Below are 19426 nucleotides of genomic sequence, written 5' to 3'. Positions count from 1 at the left end.
CAATCTGGGGCAAACTTTTGATTCCTCTGATCCCAGAAAACATCTTACCACTACATTAGACAGCTTTCACTACAGGTATGCTGGTTTAGTGTGGCCACTGTGTAAACACTGAAAACAGCCTAAAATGTGAGAATGTTTCATGTTTGAAGACAGATTTAAGAAACCAAAATGGTCCACTCAGCTAAAATAAGAAGGTTCATCTACATGGGGGTATGGATAATTTCAGTGAAACCATTTCAGTAATTAATGAGGTTCATCTTAAGTTTAGTTTCATCCATCTTAAGTTCAGGCTAATCCTCAAGACACTGGAGTTTTCTGTTCTCTAGTTTTGAGCTTACAAGGGTGTTTTAAATTTAACTCACTCAAATGTACCATGCACCTGCTTTTAGCCCTTTCCCATTCCTGGTGATTATCTGGATGAAGAGGATGAATGGATTCCTCTAACAGGAAAGGAATATCCCAACATGCAGAAACAGCTCACTCTCAACACATCTGCCCACAGCACTCTCAGCACTGCCAGGACCAGGTGCAAGGCAAAGGCAAGCAGAGCTTTACCAGCACTGTCACTAACACAAGGGGCTTTGGCACAAACCAGCAGCTTTCACACTGATCCCAGGCTGATCCAGCCCAGTTATGTCAATTTAGCCACTGCTTACAATTGCCATGATCCAAACAGGTACTGCAATATTGCTGTTGACTTTTGCTGAGTAGTGAGCTAAGGCTAACTAGTCTTGTCTCTTTTTCAGCTTTCCTACTGGGAATTTTGCCAAGCTTTATCACCCCCTCCTCCAGTCCCTGATCTCAGGCAGGTAATACTGTGCCTACAACTACATTCCTCTTTTTTAAAAGGTTTCTCCTCTGTTTGTTTGTGCTTTCCAGCTTTGGAAGCCCAGCAGGATTAACAAAACACGCCTGGTGGCAAAAGCATAGAGCTGTTAGTGATTTAAGGCTTGAACTAGAGATATTCGTTTTAAGCTGCCCTCGGTGGAACTCAGCTCAACTTCCAGTGCCACTCAGACCTCAGCATCTCTGTTTGCTGGGGTTTTTTTAATCCTGAGGCACAGCGCCCTCAAATGGCTCCGGAACGAAGGCTGGAGCCCCGAGGGCAGAGCATGAACTGCTCCTCACTACGGTTTAAGGATAAATCTCCACCATCAGGTCTGTTCTGACAGGCACACCTCCCAGGACCATCTGCTGGGAATCACTGCCTAATGCCCCGCTGACTTCCTGAAGTACTTTAAAAGTTATCAACAATAATTGAAAACTACTCAATGTCTTAAGCATCTGTCTCCAACAGAGAGAAACTTTCTGTCCCACACCAGATCACCTGCTCTTACTGGGATGCTCAGAGGAGAGCCAGGCCCTGCAGAGCCACCTGAAACTACAGCCTGGGGCAGAGAAATCCTGACACTTGTGGTGGGAAAAGCCCCTGTGAGTGGGATGCTCCTGTGACCATGCTGGGGCACTGGCTGCTCCCTGACCACAGCTCCCAGTGAAGACCCCGATACCAACAGCAGGAGCCTGGGAAGAGCCAGCTGCAGAGCTGCCACAGCATCAAGCCAGGATGGCACCAAATCACCCCAGTGGGACACAGCCACCTGCCCCATGCCTGGGGACAGCGACACAAGATGTTCCCTTCCATCAGGATGCTCCTCTACAGCACCCTTGGGTTCTGCCACCCACCCACAATGGAACTGCAGGGCCTGAGCCCCTCAGGGATGGCTGAGGCAGCTCCACAGGGAGAGCCAGGCTGGGCAGAACACCCACCATGGGACAGCGGCGGTGCTTGGCAGGGCCCGGGAGCTGAGGGGACAGTGAGGCGAGGGGACAGGAGAGTCACCTCCCTGAGGGCAGGTGAAGAGCAGGCATCCCGCCTACATGGGGCTGGCAGGACCCGGCCTGAGGGGGAGAGCGGGGTGGGATGGCAGCACCGGCCCTGAGGGGGGAGAGGGGTGGGATGGCAGCACCAGCCCTGAGGGGGGAGAGGGGTGGGATGGCAGCACTGGCCCTGAGGTGGGGAAGAAGGGTGGGATGGCAGTACCAGCCCGGCGCAGGTGCTGAGGGAGGCGAAGGAGTCGCTGCGGTTCAGAGCGTGTCCCGAGTAGAAGCAGAGCCGCTCCCGCGGGGGCCGCCGCGCCTCCCCGTGCCGCTGCTCCACCGCGAAGCCCCGGGCCAGGAAGCGCAGGTCGCGGCGGAGGTGCAGGTACAGCTCGGCGCCGGCGGCGGGCAGGCGGAGCAGCACAGCCTCCTCCTCCTCGTCGTCCTGCTCCGCCGCTGCCCGCCGGCGCCGGGGGCCGCCGCGATCCCGTCCGGGCGGCAGCAGGTGGATCTTCTCCAGCGGCACTCGCTCCGGGATCACCACTTCCAGCTCCGCTCCGCCAGCTGCAGGCGAGAAGGAGAGAGGCTCAGGCGCTCGCACCCCGGAGCCGCGGCCCGACGGGGCGGCCGGGGGCTGCGGCACCCCCCGCTCCCCGGGACAGCCCCGCGCTCGGGTTTCAGCGCAGACAGCCCCGCGCTGGAAATCGGGAACGGGCTGCGCAGACAATGGAGCCAGCGGAGCACGGCGATTTATTTCTCTCTATATACACATATATTAGAGACAGAAGCGTGCACGAAGAGAGGAATAGAGCAAACCCTAAAGCTACTTGTATCATTAAAAAAATATAAAATATATATATAGCTCAGACACAAGCATCGCATTTCACCAACCCCAATAAAAATCTGCAGGGAGAAGGGGAAAAGCAGAGCGAGCCGCAGCAGCAGCCAAGGACAGTCAGCAGCTTTCCACATGGAACGCTACAGCAGCAGCGGGAGGACAGGAAAAGAAAATACAAAAGCCTGGAGCAATTCATCCCGCGGGCTGGGACCGCGGCCACGCAGGGGATGCGGAGCGCGCCCTGCGCTCTGCGCCCGCACGCTGCCGCCCGGGACCGGACCCTGTCAGCGCCGCCGGGGAAGGGGAGCCGGGGCGGCTGGGAGCGCTACCTGTGCCGGCGTCCAGTCCGCAGAGCAGCAGGCAGGGCACGACGAGGGGCAGGAGGTAGCCGTCAAACATGGTAGTGCGGCGGCGGGGCCGAGCGCGAAGCGCAGCGACGGGAGCGGGGCCCGAGTGCGCCCTGCCCGCCCTCGGCACCGGGGATCGCCGCGGCGCGCGCCCGGCCACGCCCCCAGCCGCGGCTCCGCGCGCCCATTGGCGGCGGCGGCAGCCGGGACACGCCCCCCGCTCCCCCATTGGCTGCGCGCCGCGAGGGGGGAACGCACGTGGGAGCGGCTGGCCGGTAGGGGGCGCCCTCTCCTGCCCCGGGCCGGGCCCTGAGGGAGCCGCGGAGGCGCCGGGAGCATCCCGGCCGGGTCACGGGGTCTGGCGGGCGGCATCCCCCCCTGGGCCGCCCCGTCGTGTTTCCTTCGTCTCCCTTTCCTCAGCATTAATTGAATTTAGGCACGGTTACAGCAGCTCTCTTGAGAGTCACCCATTCCTTTCCCAGCGCCAATCGCAGGACTGGTGCCAGGGCTTGGAGGACCAGGAAAAAATTTTAGTTGGCTATATCATAGAATGGGTTGGGTTGGAAGGCACCACAGAGGCACATCTGGTCAAAGCTCCCTGCTGAAGCAGGGTCATCCCAGACCACAGTATATGGACACAAAGATTTTGGGCAAGGATGCCACATATTCCTGAAGCACTCATTGCATGGATGAAAATAAGAAAGAAGTGCATAAAGAGATATAAAAATTGATTTTTGCTACCAATTCCCATTTTCACTGAGCTCCTTCCACCTGGCTGGGCCACATCCTGCATGTCCTCAGCTGTGCAGGGATCAGGAAGAGTTAATTTGGACAGGGGCTGTTGGAAGCTGTACGGTGATTTCCAAGAGCAGAAAGGTTTCCGCTGTGCTTGGTGGGCTTTGGATGGGATCCTGTGCTCCTGGCATGGTTGAGTCACGGAAAGCAGTCAAGACCCAACCTGTTAGCAGCTTTAAATTATGGTGGCCCAGCAGAGCAGTGTCCTAGAGTTTAAACTTTGCAAAAATCTGCAACTTTGTTGCTGAAATTGTAGAGGAATTCAAGGGAAGACCCATAAAAGGGTGTGAATGACTCTGGCAGATCTCCCTGCAGCACTTCCTCCAGAATTGTCCGGAGCTGTACTGACAGCAGGAGTGGCTCTGAGTCCCAAACAAGTGGAATTAGGTTTGGATGCTCATCCCAGGGAGGGCAGGCACTGGGGGAGTGCTGAGAAAAGGGTGTTTGGAGCTGGGAACAGGACTGGTGAGAGACATGAGCAGGATTTCTTTCTTTCTTCCAGGCATTGAACAGGCAGCAAGAGCCACATTTTCTTGGTGAGCTGCTCCTGTACAAGGAGAGAGGCTGTTTGAGAGTCAGAACCTTGGAGCTGCTGCCAGCTCCTCACCCTGCTGGCTGTGCCTTTCCCGGGCACCAAGGGACACCCACCATGGGCTGGTGTAGCACCTCAGAAAGCCCTGCCCTGCACAGGGCCTCTGCAGCACCTCATGGACACAAGAGCATGTTCCACCTCCTGCTGTGGCCTCAGGAATACCCCTCGTCCCTCCTGTGGGATGGCACCTGGAGGATGTTATCTGTGGTCAGCAGCAAGAGCAAAACTGGGGACTGCAAGCAGCCCCCAGCAGGAAAATCAGAGTAAGCCAAGATCCGTGGCTCAAACTCTTTATTAACATGAGATCAGATGAGTTTTAATAGCTCTGTGTTTCCCACTCTCTCTTTCAGGGCTCTCTCTGCTCCTAATGAGAATTTACCAAGGCAAAGGGACTGGCCTGGACCCATTCAAGTGAGACAAAATCTCAGTTTGGGGCTGCTTTGCTCTTTGTCAGTAGTGTAACATAACACAGAAAACAAAACCTCAGAGCCTGAATTTCCCTCCTGACCTGCTGTGAACCAACGATTCCAGTGCCTCCCTCCAAGGCCAGGCCCTGGCTGGCACAGAGCAGGGCAGAGCTCCCCCATTCTGTGGCAATCCTCTGCTCCCGAGAGCCACGAGGCAATTTGATTTGTGAGCTGCCAAACCTGGCCTGAGCCCTCCACAGCCACGTTTAAACCCAGACCACCCCCTGACTTCATTTGCTGAAGGACTGGAGCTGGTGCCTCGCAAGGATTTGACGAGGGGGCTCAGATTTGTTTCACTTTTTAGTAGATCCTTTCTCCCACCTTCCAAAGTCCTCTGCCAGAAAAATAATAACAATACAGAGAAAGAATAAATTTAATAGTGTGGGGGAAGAGAGGCACCAATAAAGAGAAGTCTGTAACTTACTGCATGGAAGGACTTGCTCAGTGGCTGGCCTGGCTGGCACAGACTACACTGGAGTAGGGACAATCCCAGTGGAGCATCCCAGACTTCCAGAGCATTTGGACAGGAGCCCAAGAGGCTGCAAACCCCAGGACAGGGGCAACATCCCAGGCAGGCCCTGGTGTTGCCAAGGGCTGGAGCCAGGAGTGAGGGACAAGCCCCACAGATTACCCACACAACAGAAGAGGAATCTGTTTTAGGAGGTTTTCTTGAATCCAAATCCCAAAGTTCCAGTGAGACAACTTAATTGAACACCATGGACTTTTCAGAAATGCCTTGAAATTCCTATTGATAAGGATAAGGTGTGTGTGGCAGGAATGTGGTGCTGTTGGGTGGTTGCACTGCTCCCCTGCTCCCAGCCCGTGGGGAGGGGAGAGGGGGTTTCTCCTCTCACCATCACAGAGGTGGATTTGGCCCTGCAGTTCCTAGGAAACAAGCCCTTTCCCCCTCTGAAACTGGTGTTGGGGTAGGTTTTTTTCTTCAATTTTAAATGTACATGGAGGAAGCCAAGTTTCATGGCCATTATTGCAGAGTTAATAACCCTTTGGAGACTGCAGACATGTGTTATATCCATCTTCCCCAGCAGCCACTTGGCTCGCCGCCTGGAAAATGCCAGCACGGGAAGGGTTAACTTGGCCACTGCTCAGCCTTCTCCCTTCTCCAAACCTTTCCTGTCCTGGTCCTCTCCCCGCCCTCACAGGTGCTGCTCTCCTGCCGGGACACCCCGATGCTTTTGCTGCTCTCCCCGCAGCTCCTCCCCTCTCTGCAGCATTTGGGAACCGGGAATTTCCTCCCCTCCGGGGGCTGCAGAGCTTGGCCAGGCTGCTTGGGCACGGACCTGGCAGGTGCTGCTCTTACCTGTGCAAATGACCCCCTAAAGAGGCCAGAGACAGTTTAGTGACAAGTAGGGACCAACAAAAGTTCTTTTGTAACTTCAAATCATCAGCCAAATAAGCACAAGTCGTTTCAGAGGTGCCAACAGTGGTTTTCTTACAGACTGGCTTTACACACTGAGCCAGAGGTTCAATTAAAGCTCTTTGGTGGAGGGTGTTTCAGGCTGTGCTGCTTCATGTTGGACTCACTTCTTACAGGTGGTCTCAACCATCTTTAAGGTCTTTTTCAGCCTAAACGATTCTAAGTGGATCACCAGCATCCAGTACTGTTCATGCAGCCTCAGCAGAGGCATTTAGGAGGTTTCTCCTTACAGCAGCCTGAATTCTCCCAAGCCTGCAAGAGAAAATCTCCCTCTGGGACACCTCTCTCAAGTCTAACTTGAAATGGACAGTCTGCTCATGAGCTCCTGGGAATAGCAGAGCAGAAAGAAAAGTGACAGTGACCCTGGAGGTGTCCAGGGACAGAGCTGAGCCACCAGCACCTGTGTCCTCAGGGGAGCACACACCCTGCTCCAATTCAGCTGAGACCATGGCAGGAGAGCTGGCAGAGGATTTTATCCACAGGCTGACAGAGGGTCCCTTTTGTGACAGGGAGCTTGCTTTGGCTGAGCTGTGTCTGTCTCACAGGGAGTGCATCACATGAGGTTTTCCCTGAAGATCTTTCCTGCAAACAATTTCCCCCTGCCTATCTCCAGGAAGCCCCCAGCTTCACCCAGCTGCAATGGGGACAAACACCCTGCTCCATAGAATACTGAGAAATGAGAAGAAAAATATTCCTGTGGGATAGGGGCTGAGGAATGGACTCCTGAAATTCCAGGTTGCTTCACATCTGGCTCCATTCCCACCCTGGTGCTATGGCTGTCTGTGCAAAACCTTCCAGGGTAACTTTGGTGCAGATTTGCAGGGATCAGGACCAGAAAATAACTGCACACAGGCCACAGCAGGTGAGAAAAGCCAGGAATACACAAGAACATACTCTCAGCTGAACAACACAACTGCAGGGTGCTGGGAGAATCTGCTCCCTCAGGGCAGGCAGCACTTTGTGTAGAGAAATCAGAAATGAAAGTGCTCCAGCACCTCCAGGCAGGCCATGCTGGGGTTTTCAGACAGACAGACAGACAGGAGTGGGGCAGGTCAGGCTGGGATGGCAGGCTGTGCACAGATACCATCGGCCGGGTCAGGCACGCGTCACTCCCCAGGCATGCGGGGACAAACGGACAAAGCAAAGAGCTGCCCTGCTTGACCCTAAAGTTCAGTCAGGCTTTTTATGGAGTCCAGTGTTGCCACCTCTGATGATGTTATCAGGAACCTGGGAATAGCTGGCATTTTCTTTTGTTATGATTTATGGTTTGTTTGGGTTTTTCCTCTCTGGACCTTGGCTCCTACAATCATGAGATTGATTTCTCATTTAACTCCATGTTTGACCTCCTGACAGGCTGGGAAAGTGAGCTAGGAGAAGCCTGGAAGGTTTTTGCCCAGGAGCAAATTTAAAAAGTTCCTAACTATGGGATTGTTTAAGATAATCCTTTCTCAAAAATAATGCTATTGATTCTTTTTGTGTGTGTGTGTGGAGGCAGAAGCTCTGAATGCTTGGAGCTGACTATGGCAAACCCTTCATGCAGGTGCCACCTCCTTGGCACTGGCAATATCCCACATCTGGTGCTCCCCATCTCCTCTCAATCATCTCCCCTTGGGTCCATCACCTGCCTTGGATGAGGATCATTTCCCCAAACTGAATATTTTGTATAAGGTTTCTCTTTCTCTGTGTGTTCTTGCAGCAGGACACAGGGAGCCAGAGGGGGAGATCTGTAAGCCAAGAAGGTGATGCATGGCTGGGAAGAGGTGATGCCAAGGGGATGCACAGGGCACTTCATCCATCTGCATGGATGCTACCAAAGCCTGGACCGGGTGCAAGTTTGCATCTCCAGGCTGTGGAGCTCACTGAAAGCAGTGAAAGCACGTTTGTCCTCAGGGGATAAAGGAGCAGGGTGGGCAGGACGTGCTGTGACCATTGCAGGGCCACATCTGTAGCCCTGTGCACCTTGGCAGGTGCTGCTCCCCTCACACTCTTCTAAGGCATGGCAAGGGCTGCCTTTTCCTCCACAGCCAGAGAGGAAACCCCAGTGCCCACGTCAGCAGTGCTCAGAGTCACTAACATGAGGGTCAGTGCGAGGTCTGGAGGGAGCAACACGCCTGGAGTCTGAAACACATCCTGCTCCTAATCAGCAACAGCCACCAATACCTCATCCAGTCCATTTGGGGCCAATATTGTCATTTTTCTGCAAGGTCATACAGTGAACCAGGAACAGAGTTGAGATGTTCCTCTGCTGCTGGATCCTCTCTCCCAACAGAGCTGGCAATTGACTTTGGCTTGGCTGCAAGTGTTTGTTCATAAGAGCAAAGCATCAGTGTCACTCTAGGACTGTTTAACCTGCCAGCTGTCAGGAATTCTGGGCTGGGCACACACAGGAAAAGAGAGGAGGTGTGTGTCAGAGAGCCTGCTGGCAGGGAGCATCCACCAGCCCCTTCTGAGCTGGGATGGAGGGAGCTGTGCTGACAGCTGGGCACCAGCCCAGGGAAACCCTGCATGGAGAGAGCCTGCAGGCAGCCCCAAAGCTCCAGCCTGCAGGGACAGGCGAGTCAAACCCAGGTGACTCCTGGCTCTGAGTGAATCCCAGGGAAGAGCTGGGGTCAGCTGGGAACCACAGAGATGGTCACCCAGCATCCAAACACCTCCTGTCCACCCACAGCTATGGAGAGAGCTCATGGAAAGTTTTCATCCTGCTATCAAAGCAAACCAGATACCAGCTCTCATAGCTGAGCACAGCCTGACCACGAGGGTTGTGCCAAATGGGATTAAAGCAGCTTGTTTGGACCAATGGGTCCCTTTTTCCTGTTCACACTCTTGGGGAGTGTAGGAGTTTGCACCTGATGCTTGTGCTGGAGAGCCTGTTTCTTGAAGTGGAACGGCACCATCAGAACGGCATCATTAGAATGGCAGTGTAACCCTCATTATTCTGAGAGATTTATCCTCCTTATTTGCATTACAGGCATTAAGGATCTAGATGAGAACAGGACTTCACCTTCCACCAGCCACAAACCCTGTGGCTTGAAAAATATGTAGGTTAAAGAGACAGTATGATAAATGACAGGCAGTAAAGCAGTGTCAGAGCAGATTTAACATCCTTTCTTCTCTACCCCAGATACACCACGTACAGCTCTGGTACCAGGAGAGAAAGCAGGACACTGCTGCACCACAGGGAAAGGGCCAGTGGTGACACCCAGGCAGATGCCAGCCCTTGGGACACCAGCACACGGGGCCTCTGGGCTGGCACCAAACACTCAATCTCAGCAAAATTTAGCGGTTTTTTACCCGGCACCTGTTTCTCTGACAGGGACCGATCAAGTGCAAATACCGGCTGCGTGAAGTTTGCGCATTCAAGGCGATATTCAAGGGAATCTGTTTTCAGGGGCAAACAGGCGGACAGCAGCGCTCCCGGAGCCGCGTCCCGCCGGGAGCCGTGTCCTGCTATTGCCACCTCGTGGGGCCTCGCAGCAATGACCCGGTCACCGACAGGGGCTGGCACGGGGGGGCCCGGGGCGCTCTCCCCGCAGCAGGTCCAGCAGCGCTGGGCTCTGCAAAGGCAGCCAGAACCGGAGGGAAGCATTCCCCAGTTCACTGAATGCTGTGCATGCCCTGTAGAACAGTCAGGGTTACAGAACAGTCCTGCCCTTAGGCCAAAGGGGACATTGCTACAGGGTCCTGTTCTCTGCTCATCCCTGCAGGACCCAAAGGGATAAAAAAAAGCTGCAAACACACAACCACTACCTGACCTCGCTGCCCTTGCATTGGGGAAATGTATGAGACATTCTTTGGTTGCTGAATAATTCCTCCTTTAAATCAGCAAAGGAACTAGGTAGGATTTGCACAGCCTGATAAGATTTAGCACAACCTGATAAGATTTAGCTCCTGCTTCCCACAGATTCTTATGAAATCCTAGGATTTCTCCTGTTCTGTCTACAGCCCATGACAGCTGAGACACTTACCCAGAGGTGCTGTAGGAAGGCCTTTTAGCAGCTTTCTCCTGTTCTGCTGTAGAAGGCAAACACAGAAATCTTCCAGGAGCTCTTCTGGGACTCCTGGGATTTCCAGTCAGCCAGGAAAAGCACAGAACCAGCTCTGGGGTCCAAGGGGGAGTCAGGCTCGCCCAGCAACTGGAGGTGAAGTGTGGGGTCATTGCCACAGCTGCAGGTCTGCTGGGCTCTACCCCAGCCCCAGCCCAGTCCCCTCACTCACGTACTGGGAACTCTGTGAAGGGGCTTTTCCCAGATCCTTTGCTTTGCTCTGCCCTGGGAACTCTGGCTGGGCCCAGTGTGAAGGCGCCGGTGCTCGGGGAGAAGGAGCTGTACTGGCTGCAAAGTTCATCCCTGAGTCCAGGCAATGCTGGCTGCTGCTGCTCAGAATGCTGATCCCCAGCATACACAACCACTGTCTTTTATCTCCTCCTTCTCTTGGGACTTGTTCCTCCTAAGATTGTTCCTGCTCTGCCTTGTGATTCTTGGTGATGTCAGTTCTGTGTTTAAGCCGTTGCTGTGCTGTCCCAGCCATTTCTGCTCCCACTTTTCCTTCTGCTCCCTTCTCTCTCCAGCTGCACCAACGTGCTGAGGCCCTTGTGACAACCACAGCACCTATTTCACCTCTTCCTGGTAAATTTGGCCTTGGATTGTGGGCAGGGGAGCCCAGGCACTGCTCAGATCCTGAGCAGGCAGGGGACAGGATGCAGAGTGCTCGCTGGAAGTGAGGATTCTGCCTTGAAAAGGGGAGGACTGCTTTGTCAGGAATGTCTTTGAAAGGATACATGCCCAGCTTGGGAAGAGGCAGACCTGTGCTCAGGTGAGTGTCCTGCAAACAGAAATATTAATTTTCCAAGGAGGATTTTGCCCTGGGGCTGTGCCTGATGGCAAGAGAATGCAGTGCTGTGCTGTCCTTGTTATTGCTCACATGAGATCTGAGTCTAATTCTCACCAGTATCATGAGAAAAACTCCTGTGAATTTCAGTGGAAATTTAATCACTTATTTCCCTGCTCAACTTAACTTCTTTTAGACCAGCTTCTTTTGTGGTAGGAAAAATATGGACTTTTCACCACCTGAAACAACTGCCTGGGACCTGTTTCTTCCCACCCAGCTCAAAACAGAGCTCCACAGCTACAAGGCCATGCTTCTTGCACTTCAAAGTCACTGTGGAGAGGGTTTATACTTGTTATTCCACTTAATGTTTCTGACTTTGAAATGATTATGGGGTCTCCTCTGAATGCTTTATGGGGTAACAAAACTCAGAAGAATAGGGCTCACTCCAGCTGAGTAAATAGAAGCTATTTTCATAAATCTTGGGACTATTGGAACATCAACAACATTATCCTGTGTGGGTTGTTATGACTTTGTGTTTGCAGATTTGTGTGTTAAAGCTCAGGCCTGTGCTTTCAGCCTTCTTCTATTACAGCAGAAACTTCAGGTAGCCCCAGAGAGAGGTGTCCAGTCCAATGACCTCTCAGAGCCCCTCTTGAAGCTCCCTGTAGCCCGCCTGGGTGGAGATCACACTGCTTTGATCACCTCCTTTTCCTTGGAGGGAGCCCATCAAACTGCCAGGGAACCAGGAACAATAATTTCCAGTGATTTTGGGTGAGATCAGCTCCCAGGTACATTCATGGCTCGTGTGTGGATCCTCACCAAAGGTTCCCAGCTCAGGGGCAGCCCTGGGCCTGCTCTGGAGCTCTCCCACCTGGGCTGCATCCGTGGGCTCAGCATGGACGGTCATTCCTGGTGATTGCTGCTCTTCAAACCCACAGCTGGGGGAAGTGCCTGTGGAGATGGTGTTTTTCTTCCAAATTCAGCAACTTTTTTTTTTTTTTATTCTTCACAGTTTGCAAGTTGTTTGTAGCCAAAACTCACACGGCCCTGCTCGGTTTGTTTTCCGTCTACTTTATTCTTACTCATAAGCTTAAAAAAAAAATCAGCTAATAAAACCAAAGTGTTCTGCTAGAGTTCATTATTTGGGCTGAAACACCTTCCCTTCTGTTTGATTGCCCATGGGAGGAGATGGTGAGAACCTCTGCAACCTTCCCAAGCAGGGAGGCAGAAATGGAAAGAAGAAATATGGAGCAGTTTTTCAGTTGATACAAATGGGCACAACTCCCTTGTTTTCTGTAGGGCTTTCCTGCTTTTGCCAGCTGAAGATCCATGGCTGAGCTGTCTCACAGGTGCTGGTGATGAGCCACTGATAATGCCACAACAACCTGCTGGAACACACACAGCTTCCTAGGCAACCCTACTGTGCACCTCAAAACCCAGCTGGGTGGAGGTACAAGCAGGTGTAGCATTCCTGGTGTACTCAGGAGCACTCACAAGTACTTTAATCAAAGCTTAAACCTTGAATGATACAAAGGATGAGTGATGCCCCCATTAATTTTGCTTCCTCTCCACTTGTTGATTGTTCAGAAAAACAAGTTCATTTACAGACAGTGCTGTTAGGTCTTGTGAAGATTGTGGGTCATCCAGCTTTTTCCAGGCAACAGAAAAACTTGGAAGAGTAAGGAATTATTTCCTGAATTAATGATGCTCCCATTGAAAATCTTGGAAGGAATGGAAAGCAGAGAGGAGGACACTGCAAGGCAGAGAAAACAAGGAAATCCTTACCTAGACACCTCTTTTAAAAAATATTTATTTGTAGTGTGTATTTCAACTTACCAAAGTCAGTGCCATTAAGAACAAAAAAGTGATAATTATACCAAATAACATGAACAGTCAAAATGAGTTCTGTGGTTAAAGGAGATCTGTAAACCCAATCCAGAGCAGGCTGACAAATCTGACACAAGTATGGAGGAAGCAGAGTACACATGGACAGGAATATATGAATTAAATCCAGAGAAATTAAACAGAACAGAAGAGTTTCCCCTGCATCTTATGGACTAAGATCTGATTTGCAGTCTAGAGCTCTATCAGAAATATGTGGCACAGTCAAAGTGACACAGCAAAGCCAGATGCACAGTGTCAGCTCATTGAACCAGGACACAGTGTGTGAAATGGTAAAAAGAAAATGTCAGAGTCTACCTGTGCTCCCACACACACCCACAGTTGTTCTGCACCTGCACTTTGAGACTCTTTGTACAACAAGATTATAAAAATGTTGAATCTTCATTGCATTGCATTGAATAGACTGAAAATCTTGAAGCACCATGACATAAATTTCTTTAGAAGAAATTGTTCCCACATGACCTCAGCTTCTTCTTTCTAAGTTTCCATCAGTAGAAAGGGGGAAATTAAATGCACATAACTCCAGGAATGACCAATGTGATGTTGACAGAGGACACTCTGACAGCCCATTCCCACTTCTTTCTGTGCTGTGGGTATTTATTACCAGGACCTAGTGGTTTACATTCAGAATTTTTAAATCTAATCCCCTTAGTTGTCCAAGACAGTAATCCCTGGAAAGGGCCCTCCATTCCTGCCTGCCTTCCACCCCTCCCCCTGCAATCTTACTTAGTAGCTTATTGTGCCCAGAGTTCACCTTCAGGATGAAGAAGTTACTTTCTTCCATATTCTTCTGTACTCACCCAAAATTTCCCTCAAAGTTTTATACCTGAGTGTATTTGTCTACCTTTTGTTCTTCCTCTAAGATCCCAGTTTCACATCAACTTAGAACAACAGTTCTTGCAATTAGGTTGGATGACTGCAGTCCAAAATTTTTCCTAGGCAAGACTCCAATAGAGTTAATTGGCTTCAGTGGGAGACTTGTCCTGAGTAGGAAAGGCAAAGTTTTGGCCTCAAGGAGACTATAAATTCCAGTTTAAAAATCAGTAGTTGTTCAGAGGCTCATTCCTGTGACAACATCATCCTTTGTGTTTCCTTTCCTAGTCATAGGAGGAAAGCTTCTGGCACCAAAATCAAATGATAATACCCTGGCCACCTCCCAAAGCCCGTTAGATCTCGAAGAAAGCGCCGTTGTCTCTCCCAAGGAAGTGTAAATCCTCCAAGACGCCGGATTTCCACGTTTTGTTAGGAAAGTGTTTTTCACTCAGGCAATAAACGGGCCCCGATAACAACTGTGCCCCTGCCAAACTCTGCAGCTGCTTTGCATGTTGCCATCAGTGCTGAAACTCCCCATACTCCCCCCTTGCAGTATTTGAGGTGTTCTCATCCACGCAGGAAGGGCACTGGTGGCCAAAGGCTGCTCACAGGGTTCTGCCCACTCAGCCCAAGTGAACCACAAGCACCAGGACAGGGGTCCTTTTCCACCACCACACATCTCCCTTCCTTCTCAGAAGCTGTAGCCCATGCCTCTTCCTCAGTGTAATTCCTTTTGTGGTAAAACATGCACATTGGGGTCCAAAATGGTCAAAATACAAGTAAAAATGTAGACACTGTAAAAAAAAGACTCTGTACCAGCTTCTTGTAACTGCATGAAACAGCGTTCTTTCTTCATATCTGAGATCCCAAACATTTCCCATTCTTTCAATGCTTCAGTCACTGAATGACATCCCACTTGCCAAGGAAACCTTGGGAAAACAAGTCAGGCCTGTAACACTTCCTGTAGGTCACCAATTCCTGCAGGAGGGGAACGGAGCCGCTCTGACCCGAGCGCTCTGCCTGAGGCTGCTCTAGGAGTGCTCCCCTGGCCTCCATCAAACTACTGGATTTAGCTCCCCAGATGATCTCAGCTACTGTGGAACCACATGCAGAGCCTCTCACCTCCCAGACTTATGACACAAATCCTTTATGACCCTGTGAGCTAATGCAGAGGGAAATGGGACTGGCACCACCCTGTTTACAAGGCCTGTGCTCTCCATGGAGAGCCCCAGGACTGAAAATGCTGCTGCAGCCCCACTTGTGTTAGAACAGAAGTGCAGATTTAGGATAGAGGCACTTTGAGCTGTTACCCACAGGTTACAGCATAAACACCCTGTGGCTGAAGTCCCACACATCCAAGTTTGGGTCTAGCTGATGTGATTCCCCATTTTATAAAAGAGCAGAGATGGAAATGCAGATCCTGGTATCAAAGAACCCCCAGCAGTGGCAGTGTGATATCCTGGGCCAGTCCTGTGCTCCCCAGTGCCCAGGTACCTGCAGTGAACACTCCAGAACCACAAATCAGAGCTTGGTGGCCTCACTCCAGAGAAGGCAGCATCCAAAGCTGTGAGACAAGGTCACAAGAAGGGAATGGATGAGATTTGGCTTTAACTTTCTGGTCTGAAGATGAGTGAGGAGCAGAGGGTGTTTTTCCCAATCCCCATTTCCCCTCTTCTCTTCCCTCTGCACCTTCTGTTCTAACACTGGGCCAAAATGACTGAAGACATTTGAGAAGCCTGGAGCTCAATGGAGAATTGGGGCTGAGTTTTGGGGTTTTAACAGTGACTTCCTTGACACAATATTTCAGCTATCTATCACTTCAGAGAAAGACTATATTTCTAAACTGAAGCCAACCCTTCACAGACAAGTAATTTGAATTCCTCCATGTTCGCTTCCCCTGGCCTCCAGGAAATGAAATATAAGTCAGAAAAATACCCATTTTGATGAGGGTTTAAACTGAAAAGTACAGATAAAATGCCAGTCACTGTATAGCACTATCAAATTTTTCCCACATTGAGTAATTCTGGTTCCTAATGGAGCTCACACTACCTACCTACCACAAAACATCTGTGATTTAAATTGTTTGATGAAATATATCTTATATCAGATTGAAAAACAACATTAGAATCAACGGGACACTAAATTACTTGACTCTCTTGAGCTTTGCCCTTGTGGAGCACTGTCAGTCAGCGTGTCCAAACATCTTTCCACACACTCCACAACGATTCTGAAAGTGGGTCATTAACACATTTTGTAATGTTATGCAATTTCTCCCTCCCCTCCAAACTGGGCTTTTTTCCAGGCCCAGTAGCCAACAATAAATCAATCACAGTCTCTCACAAGCCTTTTGACTTAAATCCTGTCCTGTAGGTTGGGCTGAAACCAGAGCAGGAATCGCTGCAGGAGGTGAGGCAGGACAGGGCTAGTGGTGACTGCTGCTCAGGAGGTGCTTGCCTGACCCACTGCTGTTCTTGGTGCCACTCTTTGTGGACTCCTCTTCAGTGTCTGTAAGAGAATCTTCCTCCTCTTCATCACTCCGATCATCTTTCAAGTCCTAGGGAGGAGAAAGCACTGTGAACACATTTTACTGACCCCCAGAAACACACCCTGCCCCCAAAATGGAGGCTGACATCCAAGGGGAGATCAATTAACAGCACTTTCATTTTGCAGAACCAAATGTTCTTTAGACAAAACTGCTTCCATGACCTCAGCCCAGCCACTTGACCTCTTCTTGTTCAATTCTGCTTTTCCCTGTAAAGTGTGGCTATTAATCCCTGGGTGCTGTGGGATTAATTAACAGCTGTGAAGTGCAGGGAAGATGAAAAGAATATTGTTTAAAAGCTAAATATGATGAATACGCTCACCCAAACACAGGAGCTGAGAGGCTGCCTGCTTCTGACAGGTGTAAACTAAACAGTGATGAGTTGTGCCAGCATCTCCTGGCACCAGCTTTGCACAAAGACACTTGCTGACCCTAAAATGCTCTTTCCTGCTCAGTGGTATACACAGCACATCAACACTGGCACGGGGGAGGCTGTGTCTGTACAGCTGCTGTGCATTTTGGGTTCATCACCCTGCTGAGGGAAGTGCTCAGGGGAGAAAGGCAGCTCCAGGAGCAGGGATGGAAGGGGTCAGCAAGGCAGGAAAATGCCCTCAGGAAAATCCCTCCCCAGCTCCATGGGGACAGCTCCTAGCATTTGGCAAACATGGCTCATCTCAGACAGTCCAAAATGGAAACAGTGAATTTCCACCACAGAGAGAAAAGTCATCACATCTACCCTGTGTTTCAGGGAGAGGTGAGACCATGCTGTGCTGTTTGTCATGGCACATAAAAACCCACACCATTAGTTTCTTATTTCTCAACTCCTGCCATAACCCAAGCCTCTAAAATGTGTTCAGAAGTTTGTTTCAAACAATTGAGGCTTCAGCATTAAACCCAAACACCCCTGTTTTCCCTTCAGTGCAACAAGCTCACAAGAGCATCATCTGCCTGGAGGACTTTCCACACCGGTGCTGCACAGACTCAGGGCAGGATGCTCTAGTGAGAGATGCTATACATCCAGAAAACACTTCCTTCTTCCTAATTCCTGAGAGCAGGCACCACTTTTTGTGTCTCTTTGTACTGCAGGATGCTGGGGCTTCTCCTCATGACACAGCTCTGCCTCCCCAGCCTGTGCTGGAGCTGGCAGGAATTCAGCACAGACAATGCCCTGCCTGCACAGCCACACAGGCACCACTCCATCATGGAGAAATGTGCTCTCATGCCATCCATCTGCACCTCAGCTACACAGGCAGAGGCTGCTTGTGCTCCCTGTGATGTGCCAAGGTCAGAGCAGTGACACAGAGGAGAAACCAGGGCTGTTCCTGCCCCTCCTGTATCTGCTCTTGGAATGAACCAACAATTCCACTTCCTTAGCGTGCTGCTCTGAGGTCTTTCTGAAGCACCAAATTCTTACAGAGAAAATAAATAACAGCCCAGTAATAACTCATCCAATTGCAATCTCATATCCCTTCATATATTACACTCCTAGTAAAAGTATAGGGCTAGAAAGCAAATTAAAGCCTGAGCTCTGGCTCATCACAAACTATAAACTTCCTGGAGATTTTCTTTTGCTTTTTCCCTAACAACTTACAAAGGGTATCAAAACAAACAAATCTTACTGTAAATACTGTAAAATAAACTTGGCATGCCATCAGTTAGAGAAAAGGCAAGACAGCCTTTCCCACACAATTTATGAGGTTCTGGCTCTTTCAGATCACCTCACTCCCTCCTGGTATTTTTGCCATTTGTATCTGCAGTAAAACACAAATGCTGAGGGGGTGGGGGGAAGATTGTTGCTTTTCTGCCACCAGAAATGTTTCAGAAAGAAAAGCAAACTAATCCTAAGCAGTGTCTGATACCAAATCCACTGCACACTCTGGAAATGCTCTCATCTCCCTGAGGCTGCACTGTGGGCAGTGACAGGAGCAGCACTTTGGGACTCCCTGGGAATAATGTCAGGGAAGTTTGTGGTATTTCATTTGGAGTCCCTCCTTGTGCTGCACACAAGTTGCTGGTGCCCAGGCATGTGCTTAAGAACAGCTGGCAAACTGCTCTGCTTTGAATGATGGCCAGTTTGTGATATTGATTCCTGTTTCCTATAGGAATGAGCTGGCATTTCCAACATGGAACTGGAAGCTCAGAGTTGCCTTCCCAGTTGTAATGCTGTCTAGCTGGATGCTCTGATTAAAGCCACTATATGTAGTAATTAAAAAACATGTCATGTTTTTTTCCAGCTCACTGTAAATCCCTGCTTTTGAGAGAACATCTTACAGATTTCAAAGCAGCAGAATTAAATTTCTTCATATTCTGAAGTAATCGCTGCAAATTTTCTTAATTCTGGGAAAGAGTGTTACTTCTGAAATTCTGATATTAATCAAGAAAAAATGCTGCTAAATTAAATCTAATTTTTATTAGATTTTGTAAAAATAAACTTGCTTCCTGACCAAGTGCCTCTACAAATTCCTGCTTTAGGAGAGTCTGGCCATTTTTGTCTGGCTTGTTTAAGTGACAGAACTTGAAATAGCAATAGCTTCATCTGTAACTGGAAATCCAAACAAACCTGTCTTTGCAAACCGTTTAACAGACCATTATAAATATATTAGGATATCCTAAGTGAAGTTTGTGCCTCTTAACTTTGACCTTCTAATAATAACAAAAGTTGTAACATTTGTAGGATTTTCTCTGCTTTAATACCAAGATGTTTTCTCTGAGCCCCTCACATCATATATTATACTCATGTTTTCCAGCTCAAAGGCTCTCTCTGACTGTCCCTGAGCAGCAGCAGATGAATGTACTATCAGGAACACAAGAGCTGGCAAACTGTAAATACCACAGCTGAGGCCATCATTAATACTCAATGCTTTAGTTTAATGGCATCAAATGCATTTCTTATACTTCAGCTGGTTTTGGGTAACAGACAAAATGGATGTGTACATTTTCTGTTCTGGATGACTAACCAATTTAATCTTTGTAAATGGATGAATGGTTTCAAGGTTTATGAGAAGCAACACTAATGCTATAAAGTCTGCAAGAGAGCCATTTGTAGTGAA

The 19426-nt window shown here is 49.9% G+C and overlaps 2 protein-coding genes across 5 annotated transcripts in view; both read right to left on the bottom strand.

Annotated features, from left to right (window-relative positions):
* Nucleotides 1–3155, bottom strand: part of ADAMTS17 (ADAM metallopeptidase with thrombospondin type 1 motif 17) — a 156857-nt gene extending 153702 nt beyond the window's left edge. For both annotated transcript variants that reach the window (XM_074549183.1, XM_074549184.1), the window contains exons 1-2: nucleotides 2986–3155; nucleotides 2042–2382 (exon numbers count right to left, since the gene is read on the bottom strand). In XM_074549183.1, coding sequence (XP_074405284.1) covers nucleotides 2042–2382; nucleotides 2986–3055 — 411 coding nt within the window. In that variant the 5' untranslated portion in view covers nucleotides 3056–3155. The remainder of the gene's footprint in view (nucleotides 1–2041; nucleotides 2383–2985) is intronic.
* Nucleotides 3156–12913: 9758 nt separating this feature from the next.
* CERS3 (ceramide synthase 3) overlaps nucleotides 12914–19426 on the bottom strand; it is a 42650-nt gene continuing 36137 nt past the window's right edge. For 2 of the 3 annotated variants that reach the window (XM_026791241.2, XM_026791242.2), the window contains one exon: nucleotides 12914–16388. In XM_026791241.2, the coding sequence (XP_026647042.1) occupies nucleotides 16257–16388 (132 nt within the window). In that variant the 3' untranslated portion in view covers nucleotides 12914–16256. The remainder of the gene's footprint in view (nucleotides 16389–19426) is intronic. The other variant, XM_074549181.1, reaches the window with a different exon arrangement.

Source organism: Zonotrichia albicollis, chromosome 11, assembly GCF_047830755.1.
Source record: "Zonotrichia albicollis isolate bZonAlb1 chromosome 11, bZonAlb1.hap1, whole genome shotgun sequence".
Taxonomy (NCBI): Eukaryota; Metazoa; Chordata; class Aves; order Passeriformes; family Passerellidae; genus Zonotrichia; species Zonotrichia albicollis.
Note: the sequence above shows the minus strand (reverse complement) of the source record. Positions and strands in the feature narration are given on the sequence as shown.